At 42.8% G+C, this 18,857-nt stretch overlaps 2 protein-coding genes across 4 annotated transcripts in view; both read right to left on the bottom strand.

Moving 5' to 3' along the window:
• bida (BH3 interacting domain death agonist) overlaps positions 1 to 5,203 on the bottom strand; it is a 31,457-nt gene extending 26,254 nt beyond the window's left edge. The window contains exon 1 of the mRNA XM_060923910.1: positions 5,119 to 5,203. The gene's annotated coding sequence lies outside the window, so the exon portion shown is untranslated. The remainder of the gene's footprint in view (positions 1 to 5,118) is intronic.
• A 1,051-nt stretch (positions 5,204 to 6,254) lies between these two features.
• Positions 6,255 to 18,718, bottom strand: wee2 (WEE2 oocyte meiosis inhibiting kinase). Of its 3 annotated transcripts, none has more exons than XM_060923905.1 (12): positions 18,646 to 18,718; positions 15,840 to 16,108; positions 15,571 to 15,749; positions 15,421 to 15,475; positions 13,871 to 14,040; positions 13,560 to 13,681; positions 13,300 to 13,446; positions 13,113 to 13,214; positions 12,913 to 12,998; positions 10,294 to 10,464; positions 9,459 to 9,607; positions 6,255 to 6,580 (listed from the first exon to the last, which is right to left on the bottom strand). In XM_060923905.1, exons 1-12 carry the CDS (start codon positions 18,683 to 18,685, stop codon positions 6,421 to 6,423), a joined length of 1,650 nt encoding a protein of 549 aa, XP_060779888.1. In that variant the 5' UTR covers positions 18,686 to 18,718; the 3' UTR covers positions 6,255 to 6,420. The 3 variants fall into 3 exon arrangements, with proteins under 3 accessions (XP_060779888.1, XP_060779890.1, XP_060779889.1); XM_060923907.1 differs by lacking the exon at positions 18,646 to 18,718 and adding an exon at positions 16,635 to 16,723; XM_060923906.1 differs by lacking the exon at positions 18,646 to 18,718 and adding an exon at positions 16,635 to 16,718 and having other exon boundaries at positions 15,840 to 16,217.
• Positions 18,719 to 18,857: the final 139 nt, after the last annotated feature.

Here is an 18,857-nt window from a genome sequence, read left to right as displayed (position 1 = left end):
CAGGTATACCATATATACAGTAATAGTGATGGACTACAAGCTCCTACCTGTGCACGTTTTTTATGTTTTTTGTGTGTATTTTTGCGTGTTGTTCGTCTGTACCGGACTTCAATATCCACTACAACCGTATGGACTTACTGGACATTGGTTTCCAGCAGAAAATGACGGTTTGTAGCGATTTCCATCGCATGCACAACATTCCGGACGAGATAGCGAGACCAGCGGGGTCTCAATACTTAAGTGACTTACCCGTCCAATGAGGATTGTTATTTTCTTGCTTACAAGATGCCACATCTGAGGGCGGCTGACAAATCCTGAATTTCTGTAAAGATAACTGTCCAGAGATTTATAAGCACGCAGTGCTTCACCACTGAACAGCGAGGGAAAGTTAATGAGGCAATCATACACATCTGGGTGTTCCACCTCTGGCAGTTCAATATCCACTGACACGTTCGTGAAAACTACGTCCGGTAATCGATAAGGGTCACTAATCTGTAGGTCGTTTATTTTAGACATACATCTTGTTATCTGTTCATTAGAAAAATGAGCCGTGTAGTCCGTCGGTTGAAATTGATCCATTTTGTACACGAGTGCAGCAATATTCAGCTGTGTTTTTTACCGACAAGATGGCGGCTGTTTACATTCCGGTCACGTGACTGCAAGAGGTCTATACTAGGCGTATCAGACGCTCGCTGGCCGAGCTGTGAAAATTGTGCGTGCAGATGCTCATCTCAGTTTCCAAATCTGTCACTGATTAACTCTTGAATATTTTCAATCGTGAATATTATTCAGCAGTCCATCATTACGATGATGACTGTGAAGTCGTGATTTAAAAAAAAAAAAACTTTATGCTTGGCATGCTCGTTTGTGGGCTACAAGACCCGCTTTCGAGCGACAGTATCTTTCACACTTGAAAGATGTGGCAAATGGGGGGTTTGAGTGTCTGATTTTATGTCTTTCCAAGTACTTTTCCTCTCTAGCCTTTTCCACCTCTTTGATGGCCCTCACAGTAACAGAACAGCAATGGCTTCTGTCCATAGCTTCACATTCCCATGTTGAGTGTTAAATGCTACTGGTCTTCATATGACGCTTCAGCACATCTTTGAAGTGAATCCAAAACTCCAAAACTTCACCATCGTGAATACGATCATTAAAAAGCTTATAATCTCTGCTTTCCACAGAAACGTATCTGGTTAAGATCTGTTCAGTACTTTGGGAGTAATGGCAGGTTGAAGTTGGTACAATAGAGTAAAAACTCTGCTCACGTGACGTCGGGAAACTGCCGGTGCTTTTTGAGTCACGGGAAAGTGCTCAGGCTCTCACTCTCTCTCTCTTCTGATTGGTTTCTGACTAGATTACTCATGAATATCAATCTGATAACTTTTATAAGGATGCTCTCTCGCTTTCACGGTTTCTGGTGACGTATGCAGCAAAAATTTCCCGTCTGCTAGTTTTGATGTTATGATTCACAAGAGACTGACGTGAGTTTTCATAGCTTTACCTACTTATTTTTTCAAATCAAACTGATTCATATAAATAAACTATTTTAGAATATAACTAGTCGTTTTGATGAAAAATATTGAGATCGCGCTGAACCGTGCTGGCTGGAAGTGGGTGGACACATTGGGTGGAGTTAGCGAAAGTGGGTGGACGTCAGGTGATGTCGTTTGGCGGCGCAAACAGTGACATCAGTGAGCTTTTAAGCGGTAGTCTCACAACCCGGATAGTAAACAATAAACATGGAGGACATGGAGTCGTTAGTGTTGCTGGTCTTGGTGCTGTGGCTTGTTGTCACCGACAACACCAACAGATACTGGCAAGAGCGTATAGATGAGGCGAGGCGCATAAGGCTTCATAATTCTCGTAATTCTCGTAATTCTCCTTCTTCCGGGTTTACGGTGTTTACAGATCCCAGCGTGCTCGCGGGGCGTGTGTGGGCATGTGAGGACACTCCTCCTCACCAATCAGTGCACAGGGGAGTGTCTGCTCACGCCCCCAGCCTCACTCGGCTCGCTTTGGCTCGCTTCAGCCCCACTCCAAAACCGTGCAAGTTTTGGGGGCTAAGCAGGGCTGAAGCGAGCTGAGTCGTGCTGTTTTTGGATAGTCGAAATGCGAGCCATGTCGGGCTGAAGTGAGCTGAAGCGAGCTGAAAAAGGGTAGTGGAAAAGGGCCAATAGACACAGACAACCATTCACACTCACATTCACACCTACGGTCAATTTAGAGTCACCAGTTAACCTAACCTGCATGTCTTTGGACTGTGGGGGAAACCGGAGCACCCGGAGGAAACCCACGCGGACACGGGGAGAACATGCAAACTCCGCACAGAAAGGCCCTCGCCGGCCCCGGGGCTCGAACCCGGACCTTCTAGCTGTGAGGTGCCACCCTAGAGAAAATATCTATTATTTCTTATTAGAAGTTTACTAGAACTCAAATATAAAAGATTATTTAGCTTCCTTTGAGGCGCTTTTACTAATTTCAAGCCTTAAATTTTCTTATTCTATTGGCAGATAATTTTGCTTCTTTCGAGAATTGAATGCTTAAAATGAGCAAAATTATCTGCCAATAGAATAAGAAAATTTAAGGCTTGAAATTAGTAAAAGCGCCTCAAAGGAAGCTAAATAATCTTATATTTGAGTTCTAGTAAACTTCTAATAAGAAATAATAGATAAATTCACCCATATTAAAGAGATTTTCTCTCAACAAGAGATCATTTTTTGCAGTGCAGCAGCCTTTCATTGACAGCGAGCTAAACTTTGGCTACGTTCACACTGCAGGCTGAAGTGACTCAAATCCGATCTTTTCGCCCATATGTGACCTGTATCCGATCTTTTATTGACAATATGAACGACACAGATCCGATTTTTTCAAATCCGACCCAGGCCGTTTGGATATGTGGTCCTAATTCCGATCCCTATCCGCTCTTTTCATATGCGACTTCAGTCTGAACCGCCAGGTCGCATTCATCCGACTTACACGTCATCAACAAGCCACAAACGTCACTATTCTGCGCTGAAGTAGGCGGCGGGTCTCTCAAAAAAAGTTACAACAACATGGCGCATAATCACGGGCGCAGATAGAGGGTGGGACGGGTGGATTCGTCCCACCCAGATTTAAAAATTCACTTCGTTCGGTCCCCCCCACTTTGCATAAGGCAAACCTCACGGAAAAATCAAAAGACTAATTACCATTCGGTTTATTGAGGTGCACAGCAGTGTATACATAGTTGCAACAACTCACATAAAACAAAACAAAGACTGATATTTGGTTGGTTGAGCTGCGCAGACTGCACAGATTGCGAGCTCGAGCTTGGTTGCTATAGTAACCCACAACAAGTTTGACAGGCATATCGGGGTTGGGGTTGGTTTGCTGGCAGCTTTGTCCCCCCCAGTTCAAAAAACGTATCTGCGCCCCTGCGCATGACATCAATGCGAGGGACGCTTCGGGCTGTGAAGGTTCTGAATCTTCTCAATGGAAGGACGCAGAGGTTAGGGAGCTGATTTCCATTTGGGGGGATGCAGCTATTCAAGCTAGATTGGATGGGTCATACCGCAACCGGGCGGTTTTACTTCCGTAAACACTGGCCATGCTCACTGCGTGTGACGTCGTCGTATCCTGCAATGCGCATGCGGAACACTTTTAGGTCGCTTTTCGTTCATACTGAGGATCACATACAAGTCGCATATATTTGTTAATGTGAACGACCTCACAAAAAAATCGGATTTCACAAAAAAATCGGAATTGAGCATTAAGCCTTGCAGTGTGAACGTAGCGCTAGACAGTCACATGAAAGCATCACTAAAACAGCATTTTATCACCTAAAAAACATTTCCAAACTAAGAGGACTTATGTCAAAAAATGATCTGGAAAAACTTATACATGCCTTCATCTCTAGTAGGGTTGATTACTGCAATGGCCTTTTCACAGGCCTGCCAAAAAAGACCATCAAATGACTTCAGGTGATTCAAAATGCAGCGGCTAGGGTTCTCACACGAATAAAAAGAAGAGAGCACATTACTCCAATTCTAAGGTCCCTTCACTGGCTTCCAGTAAGCTACAGAATTGACTTTAAAGCATTGCTGCTGGTGTACAAATCTCTAAATGGTACAGGGCCCAATTACCTCTCTGATATGTTGCAGCAGCCGAACCCGATCAGATCTACCAGATCGCAGCAGCAAAATTTACTGGTAAAACCTGTTGTTAAAACAAAGTGTGGTGAAGCAGCTTTTAGCTACTATGCAGTGCAGCTATGGAACCAACTCCCAGAGGACATCAAAAATGCTCCTGCTGCTGGCAGCTTCAAATCTAGACTAAAGACCAAGCTGTTTCCAGATGCTTTCTGCTAAATTATTAATATTGCCATCTCTACATGTTTTAAACTCTTTACTTTTACAGTCTCTGCATGTTTTAAATTTTACTTAACTTTTATTCTATTTTATTCTGCTGTTTTTTTAATTGAACTTTTATTTCATTTTATTTTATTTCTACTATTGTTTAATTCTTATTTTTCTTCCCCATTTATTTTATTTTCTATTGCTTACTGTTTTGCTTTTACTTCTGTAAAGCACATTGAACTGCCACTGTGTACAGTATGAAATGTGCTATATAAATAAACTTGCCTTGCCTGTCTGAAAAGTGGTCTCTTGTATAATATGCTGCTTTCTTTACTGACAAACAAAAACAAAAAAAATAACGTTTGGAAATTTTAAATGACTCAATGTAGAGTCATAAAATAAACACCACATTAGCTTTAGAGAAAGAGATGCAAGTATACAGATAGAGTTTTGCCATACCTTTAGTCCAAACATGAGGTTTTAGTTTAAAATATATATATATATATTTAAACTTAACCAGTTTACACTGGACTTGGTAGACAGACTAGGTCTAAATTTATAACAATAAGCTCTAAGAACCGAGCTCAGAGTCCAACACTGGACCAAACAGACTCAACTTTAAAAAACGCACACAAAGTTAGCTTTCTGTGTAATGTTGCACCTTTATTAAACCTGTTTTATTTCTTCAACCCCTTTAAAAATGTTGTGCTAGCTAGCTAACCAACCAGCTAAATAACTTCAAATTAGCTGTATAATAAATCTAACAACAAACCAAACAACTTACACTGCCTCATAACTCGCAGCGCCTCCTGAGTCAGAGCTCCAGCTCCTTCATCCCACCGCCTCCTGCGGCAACTTTATATCTCAGCCTTGGGTGAGGACTGAACCATTCACTATAAGGGGTGGACGGGTAGACGTGCATGAAATTAAATCGTCTTACTGTTACACAACGAGCTGCATTGAGTAAAAGTTTAAACTATAAGCTGACTAAATTAACTCTGAAAGTGGACAAACTTTAAAATTAGATAAAATGAGACGGTTTTAGTTCTATCTAAAAACCGCTCACCCCTCAGGTCACGTGTTGCGCTGTAAAGGAAGGGGTGATATAACATGAAGCGGCGCTGTGTAAAAATGGTACCACGGAAGTGGATAAATCGGGCATGTACGTGTGTGGGGGGGGTTGTTGTTGTTTTTTTTTTACAGTCTCTTCGTGGTCCCAGTGGTGAAGTATATCTAAAAGGAAACGCGCAAAGTTTGATAAGGCGGTTTAAAAAAGTGGTTACCTGGACAAGATCTGGTTTACAAATGGTGGATAGACTAGCTCTAAGAGTCTTCTTGGTCCAAATTTGGACTCTGAGCTCGTTGTTATAAATCTAGAGCTAGTCTGTCTATCAAGTCCAGTGTAAGTTGGTTACGTTTAAATATATTTTTTTTAAACTAAAACATGTTTGGCAAAAATCTGTGTACATGGGCATATGAGGGCGGAAGTGCCCCTGGTCATGTGAGGGCGGAAGTGATCACACAGCCTTCTCAAAATACAGGTTACTTCCAGTGTTCACCAAAGTGGAGGAGAAGGGAAGCTTCTCAACTATATAGAGATAAGATCGTTTTGATGACTACGAACATTAAAAACATCCCTGTTCTAAAGCGGAAGTGACGTAAAAACAGTCAAAGCCCAAGCCCAGTTGTCCACCAAAACAAGTTTAACTAGGAAGTTACACAGCATCATGGCGATTTCAGAAAATGCTGGAAAGTCCCCGTTTGTTTGCTCGCATATATAATAAACAGAAGCTAAACTTAGTTCCTAAAGGTCTTGTCTGAACAAAACCAGCTCTTTGGAGTTCCCCTACAGTAGCAATGTGGGTGCAAGATAAGCAGCACAGTGTGCATGCAAATGTACAGTGAGAACAAAACCACACATTAAGGCATTTAAAATCTTTATTTACAAGGATAAAATTCACTTATGTCACTAAAAAGCACAGACTTCCACTGAAATGAGTAACAATCTGGAGAAATTCACATCCTCACATTATGGTGAAAAGCCACCAAAGCATCTCCAGACCAGTTACACCCATTAAGCATGTGTTCAGTGTCCCAGGCAACCAAAGCTCATGGATCGAGTAGTGTTTCGTCCCACCAGCTTCCGTCCTGGTCCAGGATGTGAGCCTGAGTGTAAGGTTGTGCATCCTACAGCGTGAGCAGGTTGCTGAGGTGAGACAGCAGCTAGCCGAGCCTCCTGGAGTTCCCTAGAGAGAGAAAGGCAGGAATTCATTACCCTCTGAATCCGGTTAAAGGAAATCATGGCTCACTATGGGCAGCACAGTGGTTAGCACTGTCACCTCACAGCAAGAAGGTTCGAGCCCGGCAAGGGCTTTCCTGTGTGGAGTTTGCATGTTCTCCCCGTGTCTGTATGGGTTTCCTCCGGGTGCTCCGGTTTCCCCCCACAGTCCAAAAGACATGCAGTTAGGTTAACTGGTGGCTCTAAATTGACTGTAGGTGTGAATGCGAGTGTGAATGGCTGGTTGTCTCCGTGTCAGCCCTGCAATAACCTGGCAACTTGTCCAGGGTGTAGCCTGCCTCTCACCCATAATCAGCTAGGATAGGGTCCAGCTTACCTGCAACCCTGTACAGGATAAGTGGCTACAGATGATGGATGGATGGCTCACTATCGAGTATTCACCATTCAGTAATCATTACTTCAATGTCTATAGCTGGTAACAGGGCACTGAAGCTTTGAATCCAGAGGAGTTGGAGCTTTGTTTTTAAGCACAGTGCACACCAACAGCCCCTAATGGTAAATAAAATAGAAGCCAACACACATGCTTGTTACTGTTAACATATGACTGTTTTTGCATGTTCAGTCAATGTGACTAATGAATAAAAACACACCTGGGTGACCAGACATGGCAAGTTTAAAAGCTCTAAGGAAAGTAATTGGTCAACCATCTTGAGACGCACAGTCACTTTAATGATCTCCCCTGCCTTTTTTTGTTGGGGGTTTCCCACATCAAACAAAGGAGTTTGTATCTCAGTAAAACAACCTAAGCTGCGTTTCATGGCTTAAGCCAGTTTTAACAGGTTCTGAACCACTGACGACAGTCACATGGGTGTAGATTAAAGTGTCAGCTGGCACTTCAACAAACTTCAAGTCACTGCTTGGTATTTTTCAAAGCAAAGCTCTGGAGATTCAGGTTCTGTGATCACTATGTACAGCACAACCATGACAGCAGTGCCCCCTGGTGGGAATCAGACTGAACTATGGGGATTCCCTTTCAAGAATAACATGCCAATTATACCATTTGGGGCCACACAGTGGTGTGGTGGTTAGCACTGTCACCTCAGAGCAAAAAGGTTCTGGGTTCGAGACCAGTGGCTGATGAGGGCCTTTTTGTATGGAGTTTGCATGTTCTCCCCATGTCTGTGTAGGTTCCCCCAGTCCAAAGACATGCAGGTTAGGCTAATTGGTGGCTCTAAATTGACCATAGGTGTGAATGGTTCTCTCTGTATCAGCCCTGTGATGATCTGGTGACTTATCCAGGATGTACCCTGCCTCTCACCAATAGTCAGCTGGGATAGGCACCAGCTTGCCTAGGCACCAGCTTGCCTGGGACCCTGCACAGGATAAGTGGTTACAGATAATGGATGGAATGATCCCATTTTCACACCAAATGCAGCGACAAAACCTGCTCTGGCTTCCCTGCAGATGGTGCCGGTCAGCTCGGAGATGCTCTGCGATTGAGATGAGCTAGGCAACTACAGTCATTCAGAATGCTTCATCTTGCAAGCTATTTAGAAAGGCTGTAGAGCAAACATGTCAACTGGTATCAATAATACTAATAAAAGCAATTTAAATAAACTATTAGTGAGATGTGTTGCCTTGTTGCACCCAAAAAAAAAAATCCCCACTCACCCCACCCCCAACAGAAGTGACTGCTTTCATTTAAAGTGCATATTCTGGACCAAATTTCTTTATATGAAAGTATTCCCTTTACACACTCATCCAGAAGGGTAATTTTGCACAAGGCCATCTGTCTACAGCAGGGGGGGAGCCACACATCTGGAAAAATCCCAAGGGAGTCTGGAGCCAGATTCGTGACGTCACCTGCGGAAGAGCCAGCAGGCTGCGCGAGTTTTGCACAGTTTCAGCGCTCCCATTTCTCTCTCATTGTCCGGTCTTTTGGAAAACGATGAGTACTAATCCCATCAAGATTGGTGTTGCTACACCCTCCTACGATACATCTGTTAACCATTTTAATAATTACACAATAATGTTGAAATTTGCAGAAAACCACCAGGTCGTTTTCTCAAACGAACCAGTGCTGACGTAGGATTCAGAGGGAGGCGTCCCACAGATGACGTCACGAAAATCAGTGTTTGCCCTGAAATCCAAATGCCAAGTTTTTTCAGAGGTGGACCAATTCGCCTCAAATGGCTTGATTTCAACTGAGTTTTTCTGGTATTGCGCAAGGTAAAAAAAAAATTGCACAAAATGCAACAGATATTTGACCAAAGTTTAATATAAAATAGGAGAATTACATTGATCTTCCTCCTGAATTTACCCGTGATATGCACCAAGATATCCAACATTCACCTCTTGTCTAATAATACTTTCTATCCAACAGCATCACTCAAGTCACAAGTCTACTTGGGAATGGTTTAATCAGAACTAAAAGTTTTCACAACTGTTCTCTAGGATTCTTTAGAGCAGAGTGTTTCTAAAACCATGTCATTGCTCATTACCTTAAAGTTGCCCGACTTCATTTATTCCCCCCCCCCTTTTTTTGGAGGGGGGGGGGGGGGGGAATGGCTAATCCCTCCGGCCATCTGTAAAACATTAATTTCAGGAGCATAACGCAAACTTAGGATTTCCCCCCCCCCCAATGAAACCTGACAGTTAAGTGACTAGCAGCGCTATGCCTTTTGAAATTTGTGATTTTTCCACATTTCCATGGCAACCAGTTCAACTTGGGAGAATTGAGTAAGGCTTCGGGGGGGGGGGGGGGGGGGGGGGGGGGGGGGGTGTCATCTCCTGAGGACTTTTGTTCTGACAGACACTGCCCAAGATATACCACCAACAGTCTCACACCAAACACAGGATTAGATTTATCCCAGATGTCCCCTCACCTTTCCAGCATTGCTGTCCTGAACTTCTCCACATTGAGCTCTCTGCGCAGCTGTGCTGCCAGCTTTCCAGCTCTCTCCTTGCGCAGCACTGGGTGCCTGCACAATGCAGGCGCAGATGGCCTCATAGTAGGATCAGGGTCCAGCATAGTCTATCAAAATGGAGAATATACAGGTCAGTACAAGTTACACTTGCTTAAAGGAAAACCCTACCCTGAAACACATTAAATGCCCAGCTGTGCTGGGGCCAATTTGTTGGTGCTGCATTTTTGTTTTTGCTTTCCTGTTTTTTTTTTTTTTTTAAATTGCCACCAATTTCACAAGGGGGCAGGACTAGCAAGTTATGAAGTTTAAAGGGAGTGGTTTTAAAAGCCACACCCATTTCACAGGTCCTGAAACCAATAGAGCAAGGGCTTTTCGCACTAACCATTTTCTAACAGTTATGCATATTAATGAGAAAGCCAACACAGTAGTGGAGACAGCAACCATTACAGCATAGACTCCCTGCTCAGTAATACAAGATGATAAACACGATAGTGCAGTTTCTTAATTAGAAAGGAAAGCAGAAGCCGATTCCCACCGGCATCACCATCAGCAGGTAGTCAACTGCCATTTGTAGGAAACCAAAGTGAGAATAGACCAAGTCATTGAAAAATTCCCCCTTAAAAGTAAACTCAGGATTTCATTACAAAATATTAGCGATCCCTGAAAGATTAGTCAATCATGATGGATTTTTCCCTTTCAAGTCAAGAAAGAATCTAAGCAATCCAAGTAAAACTAAAAAAAATAAAGTTAGAATTAGTGTCTCTTGATCCCAATTCCCTTCATAGTATTCCACCTGTAGAAGACTTCTGAAAGCTGGCATTAATTCATGGGGCAGGCTGGGCAAGTGACCCTGCCTGAGGTGGTGCCACTCATCTCCATTCTGAGGCAGTGGTGGAGCACCAGCTGCTACCAGCACCGTCAGGCTCAGGGCAAAGATATCCGCCTTGGGTAGGTGTGTGTAGTCCTGGAAGCCAGCCATGGCAAACACACACACACAAAAAAAAAAAAAAAAGAAATCACAATTAGAACATTTTTATACAAGACTTCGCTTTCCTTTACTAATCATTTGTGAAAATAGGTTGCCAGGTGACCATAAAGCCAAGTGCACACTGCAATTTCAGCCCAGACTACAAACATTTGAGATTCTTAGCAATGAATACTATAATGCACACCCATCTTCAACGAGTAACAGCAGCACTGGGGGGGGGGGGGGGGGGGGAGCCAGTTAGAGTCCAAGAGGGGGTGGAAAAGCCATCTGCAATGGAGCACTTGCATGTGACGTCACAGCCGATCCAGATTGTGACAGACGCCATCTTGTCGGTCAAACGCCATATTTCCTACTTCTACCTTTTCTTCTGGAAAACCCTACTATATACAATTCTACTACAACGGCTCCGGCTACAAGCTCTCCCTACCTGTGCACATTTATGTTTGTGTATTTTTGCGTGTTGTTCGTCTGTACCGGACTTCAATATCCACTACAACCGTATGGACTTACTGGACATTGGTTTCCAGCAGAAAATGACGGTTTGTAGCGATTTCCATCACATGCACAACATTCCAGACGAGATAGCGAGACCAGCGGGGTCTCCGTGGATTGTTATCGGAAGTAAAGCGAAGGCGGCGGCGCCGGGAGCGGAAGCAAAAGCGAGGCTGCAGGCAGAGCCGGCCTGTTGACTAAGCTCAGAAAACAGCCACTCAAATCTCCACTACTAAGCCTCTCTCTCTCCAATGCCAGATCCATGGTAAACAGCACGGACGATTTGGAATTACCTTATTCTATTATTGGCTGGTCAGTGCTATACTCAATACTTAAGTGACTTACCCATCCAATGAGGATTCTTGTTTACAAGATGCCACATCTGAGTCGCTGACAAATCCTGAATTTCTGTAAAGATAACTGTCCAGAGATTTACAAGCATGCAGTGCTTCACCACTGAACAGCGAGGGAAAGTTAATGAGGTAATTATACACGTCTGGGTATTCCGCTGGCAGTTCAAAATCCGGTCGTGAAAACTCCGTCCGGTAAGCCATAAGGGTCACTAATCTGTAGATCGTTTTAGACATATATCTAGTTATCTGTTCGTTAGAAAAATGAGCCGTGTAGTCCGTCGGTTGAAATTGATCCATTCTGTACACGAGTGCAGCAGTATTCAGCGGTGTTTTTTACCGACAAGATGGCCGCTGTGTACTTTCCGGTCACGTGACTGCAAGATCTCTATAGATCCTTGAAACCAGGGCCATCATCCAGCCATGTGTAGAAGGGTGAGGGCAAAGCACAACACAAATTCTTTGGCACGTCATATCCAGAAGGGGTGACTGAATATCCCTAAATTAGTATAAAATAGCCATTTCACTATACTCCCAGTTCTCTTTGCAAAAATGTCAGTTCTATCAAGAACCATCCTCAACACCTACACTCTTCCCAACTTGCAAGTGACATCAAAGCAAAACAGAAACCTGGATGTCAGCCATATTTGTGGATATACAAGTGCAGGGTCAAGCAACATTCCATACAAAAACAGTCACGCATGTGCAATTCTGTTTTTCCACTGCTTTAAGCGTTCTTTTAGCCATGCCATATCTTTATGCTGTATATGGTTGTAGTCAACAGCACTCATGACCATGGCACATTCTGATTTTTTAGAATTCCATCCATGATTTGGAAAGGGGACGAGGAAACTGAGGCTTCGTACAGAGAGGAGACAAGCACTGAACAACCGACAACAGGACTGATCTAACAGAGGCTAAAACCAAAACAGTTCATGTTTGCAGTCATCATTTTCTCTCTGGTGAGATTCAAAAGCTTTCTTGAGATCATGGAAGAATTTTATTACAACATGAGCGTTCTCTTGTGGTTCACTCAGTCACAGTTATAATTAACAAGTGTATTACCATTTCGCTTTTGGAGCATCAGCAAAATTATACAATAGAAACAATCCAGACTGGGCACCCACTCAGAAAACGGGTCATGTTTCATCCAAGGTCAGATTTGATTCTTCAGCAGCCAAACCAGATAGAACGCGATATCTGGGTACTCGATGGTCGGTAAAAGCATCTTCTCTTCAGAAAAATCTGACTTAATAATTGGGTCAAAACCACACGTATCCATCCTTGTACTGAATCTTCGCTCGACCATTAAAATCGCAGTACTGAGAAATTCAGCATTGTTTACACACTTCCAGCAGCTACCATCCTAGTTGCTCTGTATATCCACCATCATGGTGGATGCTCATGACAGAACGCATTTTGATCACGTGGTTGCAAGTCATCTATAGGGCCACCACCTCATTTCTTCTTATTGGTCACATGCAGCACTTGGGATTAGGGGCATGTTGTCTAGGATCATGATTGCTTATGTAGTGTACACACCCCTACTTTCACAAAGGCATTGCTCCCACCCCCAGGGTACCTCTTGCAAAACTTCACATGCTAGGAAGCGGCTGTCCCCCTCCTCCACCTGAGGACTTGCGATGGAGGTCACATGACCAAGATCCCCTACAATGAGAAGGACATGTACCAAAAGCAGGCAGATGGTGCCATTTAAAAAAAAAAAAAAAAAGTCTGTAGCGATACAAGCCATCCTGAACAGTCGTGATTGAAATTACTTACCAATTTTGTAGACTACCCCTGATGTGTTCCCATCATCTTCCTCTTCGCTGTCTCCTACACCACTAGTACTGGAGCTAGGCTGATAGCTTATGAATATGTTACCTCAACAGCAGAGAACACATTTTCTCAAGCTGAACTCTAAAAAGAAACTGAGAATGTGGCAAGAAAGAGTTGGAAAAAAGCTCACTGGGTTTGACATCTAGATGCACAAGCCCTGACGCATGGATGTATTTGAGTCCCATCGAGACCTGAAGCAGCAAATCCCTCAACTCTGGCTCCTGAAAGAACTCACCCTGTTCTCCTTTCTCCGATATAAGATCATGGAGGCTCCCACCTACAAAACAAACAATATTTTAATGATACCATATGGGTATATTGTAACTGTGCACAGAGGTCTAGTAGTTGGCAAAAGCTTGAGAAATTACAGCAAAGGAAACTCCACAGTACCATCACAGTACTCATTTTGAATAATCATATGATCATCTTCTGCCCAAGCAGAGTAGTAGCGCACAACATGTGGGTGATGTCCCAACACAGCATGGGCATATACCTCTTTTAAGGCCAGCTGCCTGCAGACAAAAACAAAGAACACATACCCAAGTAACTTTGAGCCTCAGATTTTAAGCCTTTCAACAATCTCTACACATTTGTTCATTCATAGACATACCACATCAATTTGTAAGACAGAATCACTGTGGCCAGGGTTTTTTTTTTTTTAAAAACCCACCCCTATCCTGACAGATCTGGTGTACACTTACTCATTGGCAGAACCAGCAAGTGGCCTGCGCAAACGTTTAATGGCATACATGCAGCCATCCAGCCTCTTCAGACAGCAATACACCGCACCAAACTCGCCCACGCCAATCCGGCCCAGTTCCAGGAACTCGCTCTCATAACGTGATAGCATGAGGGCTGGCACTGCTGGTCTCTGGGTGCCGACAGATAGAAGGAAGAACACAGAGCCTGGATGAAAGTTCTATCAACAGATTGTTGCGTTTTTGTGTAGATTTTCACGAGTAAGCCATGACAAGTATAAAAATGGCTCACCAACACCAATTAAGAGGCTCCTAACATTTTTGCCCTATACACTGGCTCAAAAAAAAAAAACCCACATAACTTCCTCATTCATAGCCACAGACAAGCTCACAGATTTAAAGGAACAAGTGTTGCACAACTAATAAAAGCCACACCAACAAATGGTTTGCATATTGTATTTAATGCAATCAATGTGAAGATGGTTGTACCTTCTAAAGGAACCCAGAAACTCCAAGTACTGCATGTAATAATACTACTGTATGTGGGCGTACACCCATCATACGCAAATCTAGGCTTCAGACTGGAACACAACAGCTTACATAAAAACATCCATTTTATTATTCGTTTTAGATTCAGCAGGATGGTTTAAAAAAAAAAAAAAAAAAAAAAAAAAAAAGCCACCCCACCCGTTAGCATATCAACCTCGACTCATGAGAGAAAGCTGCTTTGTCATGTGGCTTCTTTACCGTTATGCAACGGTAAAGTCAAGGACCTTTCTTTGTTGGCTCTTGAGTGATAAAGCAAGTGATGCCCAAGAGCCACAGTATTATTAACGGTTCATAATAGCACAAGATTCACAGCTGTTTTTCCCCCCAAGCAGAAACACTGACATTCACAAGGACTTAATATTGGCCGATTAGATCCATTTAGTATTATATATAGAGAATATCTTTGTGCAACTGTGTAATATGAAAGTTTATCTTCAAATGGTGATCACAAGTGAGTGTAGTGAAAAATATTTTCAACACAAGATAGACAACATCTTCATACAACCATATAATATGTTTTGCATTATGCGGATACAGCACACACACACACACACACCCCAAAAAAAAAAAAACCCACACCCCACACATTTTGAACCAGTTTGCCATTGGCAGCATGCATCTCATCAGCAGGAAAAACACTGGGAGTGAGGTCACTCAGATCCGTGGTGCATTTTGTACAAAAATAATACGAGTTTAACACGAAAAGAGACGCCAGAGCCTCAAGCCAACGTGCAATTGTCCTTTTTATCATCTAGGCATTCATGAAGTACGCAAGTTTATCAAAATACATGGAGTTCCTCACAAGTGACAGATCTTGGTCACCATTTTGGTTCTCCAGGTCCCAGATATAGCTCATATTTTCCATGAGTGGCAGATTTCCTAATGGACATGAGTGTTTTACATAATCTATAGATATTAGACATCAAACACTATAGGCAAGTGTTTGCACAGGCCCAGCAAGGAAAAACAGTACATAGCATTTCCAGAAATGTCTAATGCCATACCTTTGAGGGAAGAAAATAGCCCTCATCTTCTGATGAAGTTTGAGTTTCCTTTGACCTGGAAGGAGAAAACGTGGCAGGTTTGAGAACATGATCTGCAACCAGAGGACATCTGATCAGGAACTTTTTTTTGCTTATAGAAGCTTTTGTTACCGGTGTCCATCATCACTTCTGCAGTTCTTCCTCTTATAGTGCACACTGTTTCTCTGCACGGTGTCTGGCGTGAAAGGGTTAACATTGACAGAGGGTGCTTGGGCAGGCCGGCAGAACACTTTCTGGCTGCGACATGGCTTGCCATTCGAGTAAGGCAGTGCTGACTTGGACAGCAAACTCTGAGGGCAGGGAATGAACGTTTAGTGCTGCAACTTATTTAACGTCCAAGCCATTGCTCTAAAGCAATGCAGCAAAGGCTGCCATATTACCTTCGGTGTATTGGGGGAATCACAGAGCCTCAGCTTCCTCCAGGCAGCATAAGGTATTGGGGAGATGGGCACAGTTGGCGAGATGGCATTACTCCTGGGGCGGTGGCGCTGCACTCTTGGAGTTTGGCAGGCAGAGGATGGACTTCTTAAGAACACACTTGTGGAGGCCCAGTCTTCCACACTGCTGTCACTACTGTCCTCCTCACCACAGCTCGAGAAGTACAAGTGCTGCTGCACTGGTTTCTCATTTGCTGCTGCCGTCGCCATCCCTGGCCACCAGACAGACATTCAGCAACTTACTGATGCAGGCAAGGAAGATCTTGAAATGTCTTTATGGCTGACTGGGTTATCAAACGAGATGCAAGAGACTTGCACAACCTACTTTCACATAGAGGCAAAAGGAGTGAGATTTGAGGTTAAGAAACAGAACCAGGTGCTTAAAACAAGCATTTATTGGTCAAATTTGTTATGAAATAAGGAAATTTGGAAAGCAATTCAGCAACTGACAAGAGCTACAAACATGACTAACTCAGCTTAAAGGTTTTGCCAATACTAAAATAGCCTCAAATGTTACTTAAAATAAATAAAAAAATAAAAATTAAATAACAATAAAAAAGCCAATATTGTATTCTGTACAAACAAACAAATATTTTTAAAGAAAACCACAGCAGTGCCAGGTTATTAAACATTGCTATTTTGTCTCAGATGTTGCCTTTAGGCCACAGCAATTTTTTTTTTTTAATGAAAACGATCTAAAACTTTTAAAAAGTCAAAGAGTTTCGAACCGATCCCCACCTGGATTCCTCTACAGCCAGCTTACTGTAAGCAGCGCGCGCGCTCGACTCCACGCCTCCTAACGAGCCTCCAGCCTGCCCTGCTTTACACCGCACGCGCCACACGCGCTCGCGCTTATTTTACTGATTAATGGGCGGGCGCTTCATGCTGTCAGTCAAACATTTAAGCCAATAGCGTTTTGCGTCAGATCCTACAGCTCGAAATGACAGTTTTCGTCACAGTCAATCTTTATTTATTTATTTTCAATTTTTTTAAATGAATTACATCCCTAACATATCTTCTCTTCAACTGTACCAAAAGTAACAAAATCTTATTTTTGTATTAAGGATTGTTTTTTGTTTTATACAACTTAGCAACAATGAAGAAGACTTAAGCTCCGCCCACTTCCTGATAATAATGCCAATTTACACTACCGTTCAAAAGTTTGGGATCACTTTGAAATGTCCTTATTTTTGAAAGAAAAGCACTGTTCTTTTCAATGAAGATCACTTTAAACTAATCAGAAATCCACTCTATACATTGCTAATGTGGTAAATGACTATTCTAGCTGCAAATGTCTGGTTTTTGGTGCAATATCTCCATAGGTGTATAGAGGCCCATTTCCAGCAACTCTCACTCCAGTGTTCTAATGGTACAATGTGTTTGCTCATTGCCTCAGAAGGCTAATGGATGATTAGAAAACCCTTGTACAATCATGTTAGCACAGCTGAAAACAGTTGAGCTCTTTAGAGAAGCTATAAAACTGACCTTCCTTTGAGCAGATTGACTTTCTGGAGCATCACATTTGTGGGGTCGATTAAATGCTCAAAATGGCCAGAAAAATGTCTTGACTATATTTTCTATTCATTTTACAACTTATGGTGGTAAATAAAAGTGTGACTTTTCATGGAAAACACAAAATTGTCTGGGTGACCCCCAAACTTTTGAATGGTAGTGTAGGTCATTATTATTATTATTATTATTATTATTATTATATGTATTTCCTTTATGAATCTTCTAATCTTAATTAACTAGAGTGGAAACTAATTAAATCACATTATCTTTTTAAACATTTATTTTCCTCAAAATCAGCCATTTTCTATTTCCAGAACCCAAAACTTCACCTTTAGTCCTATCTCCAATATGTTTTCCCAAATTTACACAAACATGCACGCTAGCGCTAATACACACACACACACACACACACACACACGAGAGAGAGAGAGGAGAATAACCTGACTGGTTTGAGCTGACAGGAAGTCTGTAGTAACTCATAAGCACTCTTTACAACTGTGGTGAGCTGAAAAGCAACTCAGAATGCACAAACCTTGAGGTGGATGAGCTACAGCAACAAAAGACCGCATCAGGTTCAACTCCTGTCAGCCAAGAACAAGAATTGTAGGCACAGCCTGATGGCAGGTCTGTTACTAGGGAAGAATTACAGTAGAAGTTTCTCATTACCTGCTACTGGATTATTATAGAGGTTTTCTCAATCATTCACACACACATTCACACCTATGGGCAATATAGAATAGCTAGTTAACCTAATAACCTTTCTTTGAACCGTGGGGGAAACCAGGGCACCCGGAGGAAACCTACAACGGGGTGGGGTCACACACTGACTGGCAGCCTGAGTACATTCTCATCTCATCTCATTATCTCTAGCCGCTTTATCCTGTTCTACAGGGTCGCAGGCAAGCTGGAGCCTATCCCAGCTGACTACAGGCGAAAGGCGGGGTACACCCTGGACAAGTTGCCAGGTCATCACAGGGCTGACACATAGACACAGACAACCATTCACACTCACATTCACACCTACGGTCAATTTAGAGTCACCAGTTAACCTAACCTGCATGTCTTTGGACTGTGGGGGAAACCGGAGCACCCGGAGGAAACCCACGCAGACACGGGGAGAACATGCAAACTCCACACAGAAAGGCCCTCGCCGGACCTTCTTGCTGTGAGGCGACAGCGCTAACCACTACACTACCGTGCCGCCCCCTGAGTACATTATGTAACAAAAAATAATTACCATTGCTAGTTTTAGGTAGCTTAGAAACCAGCTCTTCCATTATTGCTGTTCCTTCCACGTTTTCTTGATGTTGTGTTCTAGAAACAGCACTAAAACTTAGCTTCGAAGCCACAAAATGCAACTTTGATGGAAAAAAATATATAATAAATTGCTTACCTCTCCACGTTGAAAGAAGGAGGAAAGTTTTGCTTGTTTTGACATGGCGAATTATT

The sequence above is a fragment of the Neoarius graeffei genome, chromosome 6, assembly GCF_027579695.1.
Source record: "Neoarius graeffei isolate fNeoGra1 chromosome 6, fNeoGra1.pri, whole genome shotgun sequence".
In the NCBI taxonomy this organism is placed as follows: Eukaryota; Metazoa; Chordata; class Actinopteri; order Siluriformes; family Ariidae; genus Neoarius; species Neoarius graeffei.
Note: the sequence above shows the minus strand (reverse complement) of the source record. Positions and strands in the feature narration are given on the sequence as shown.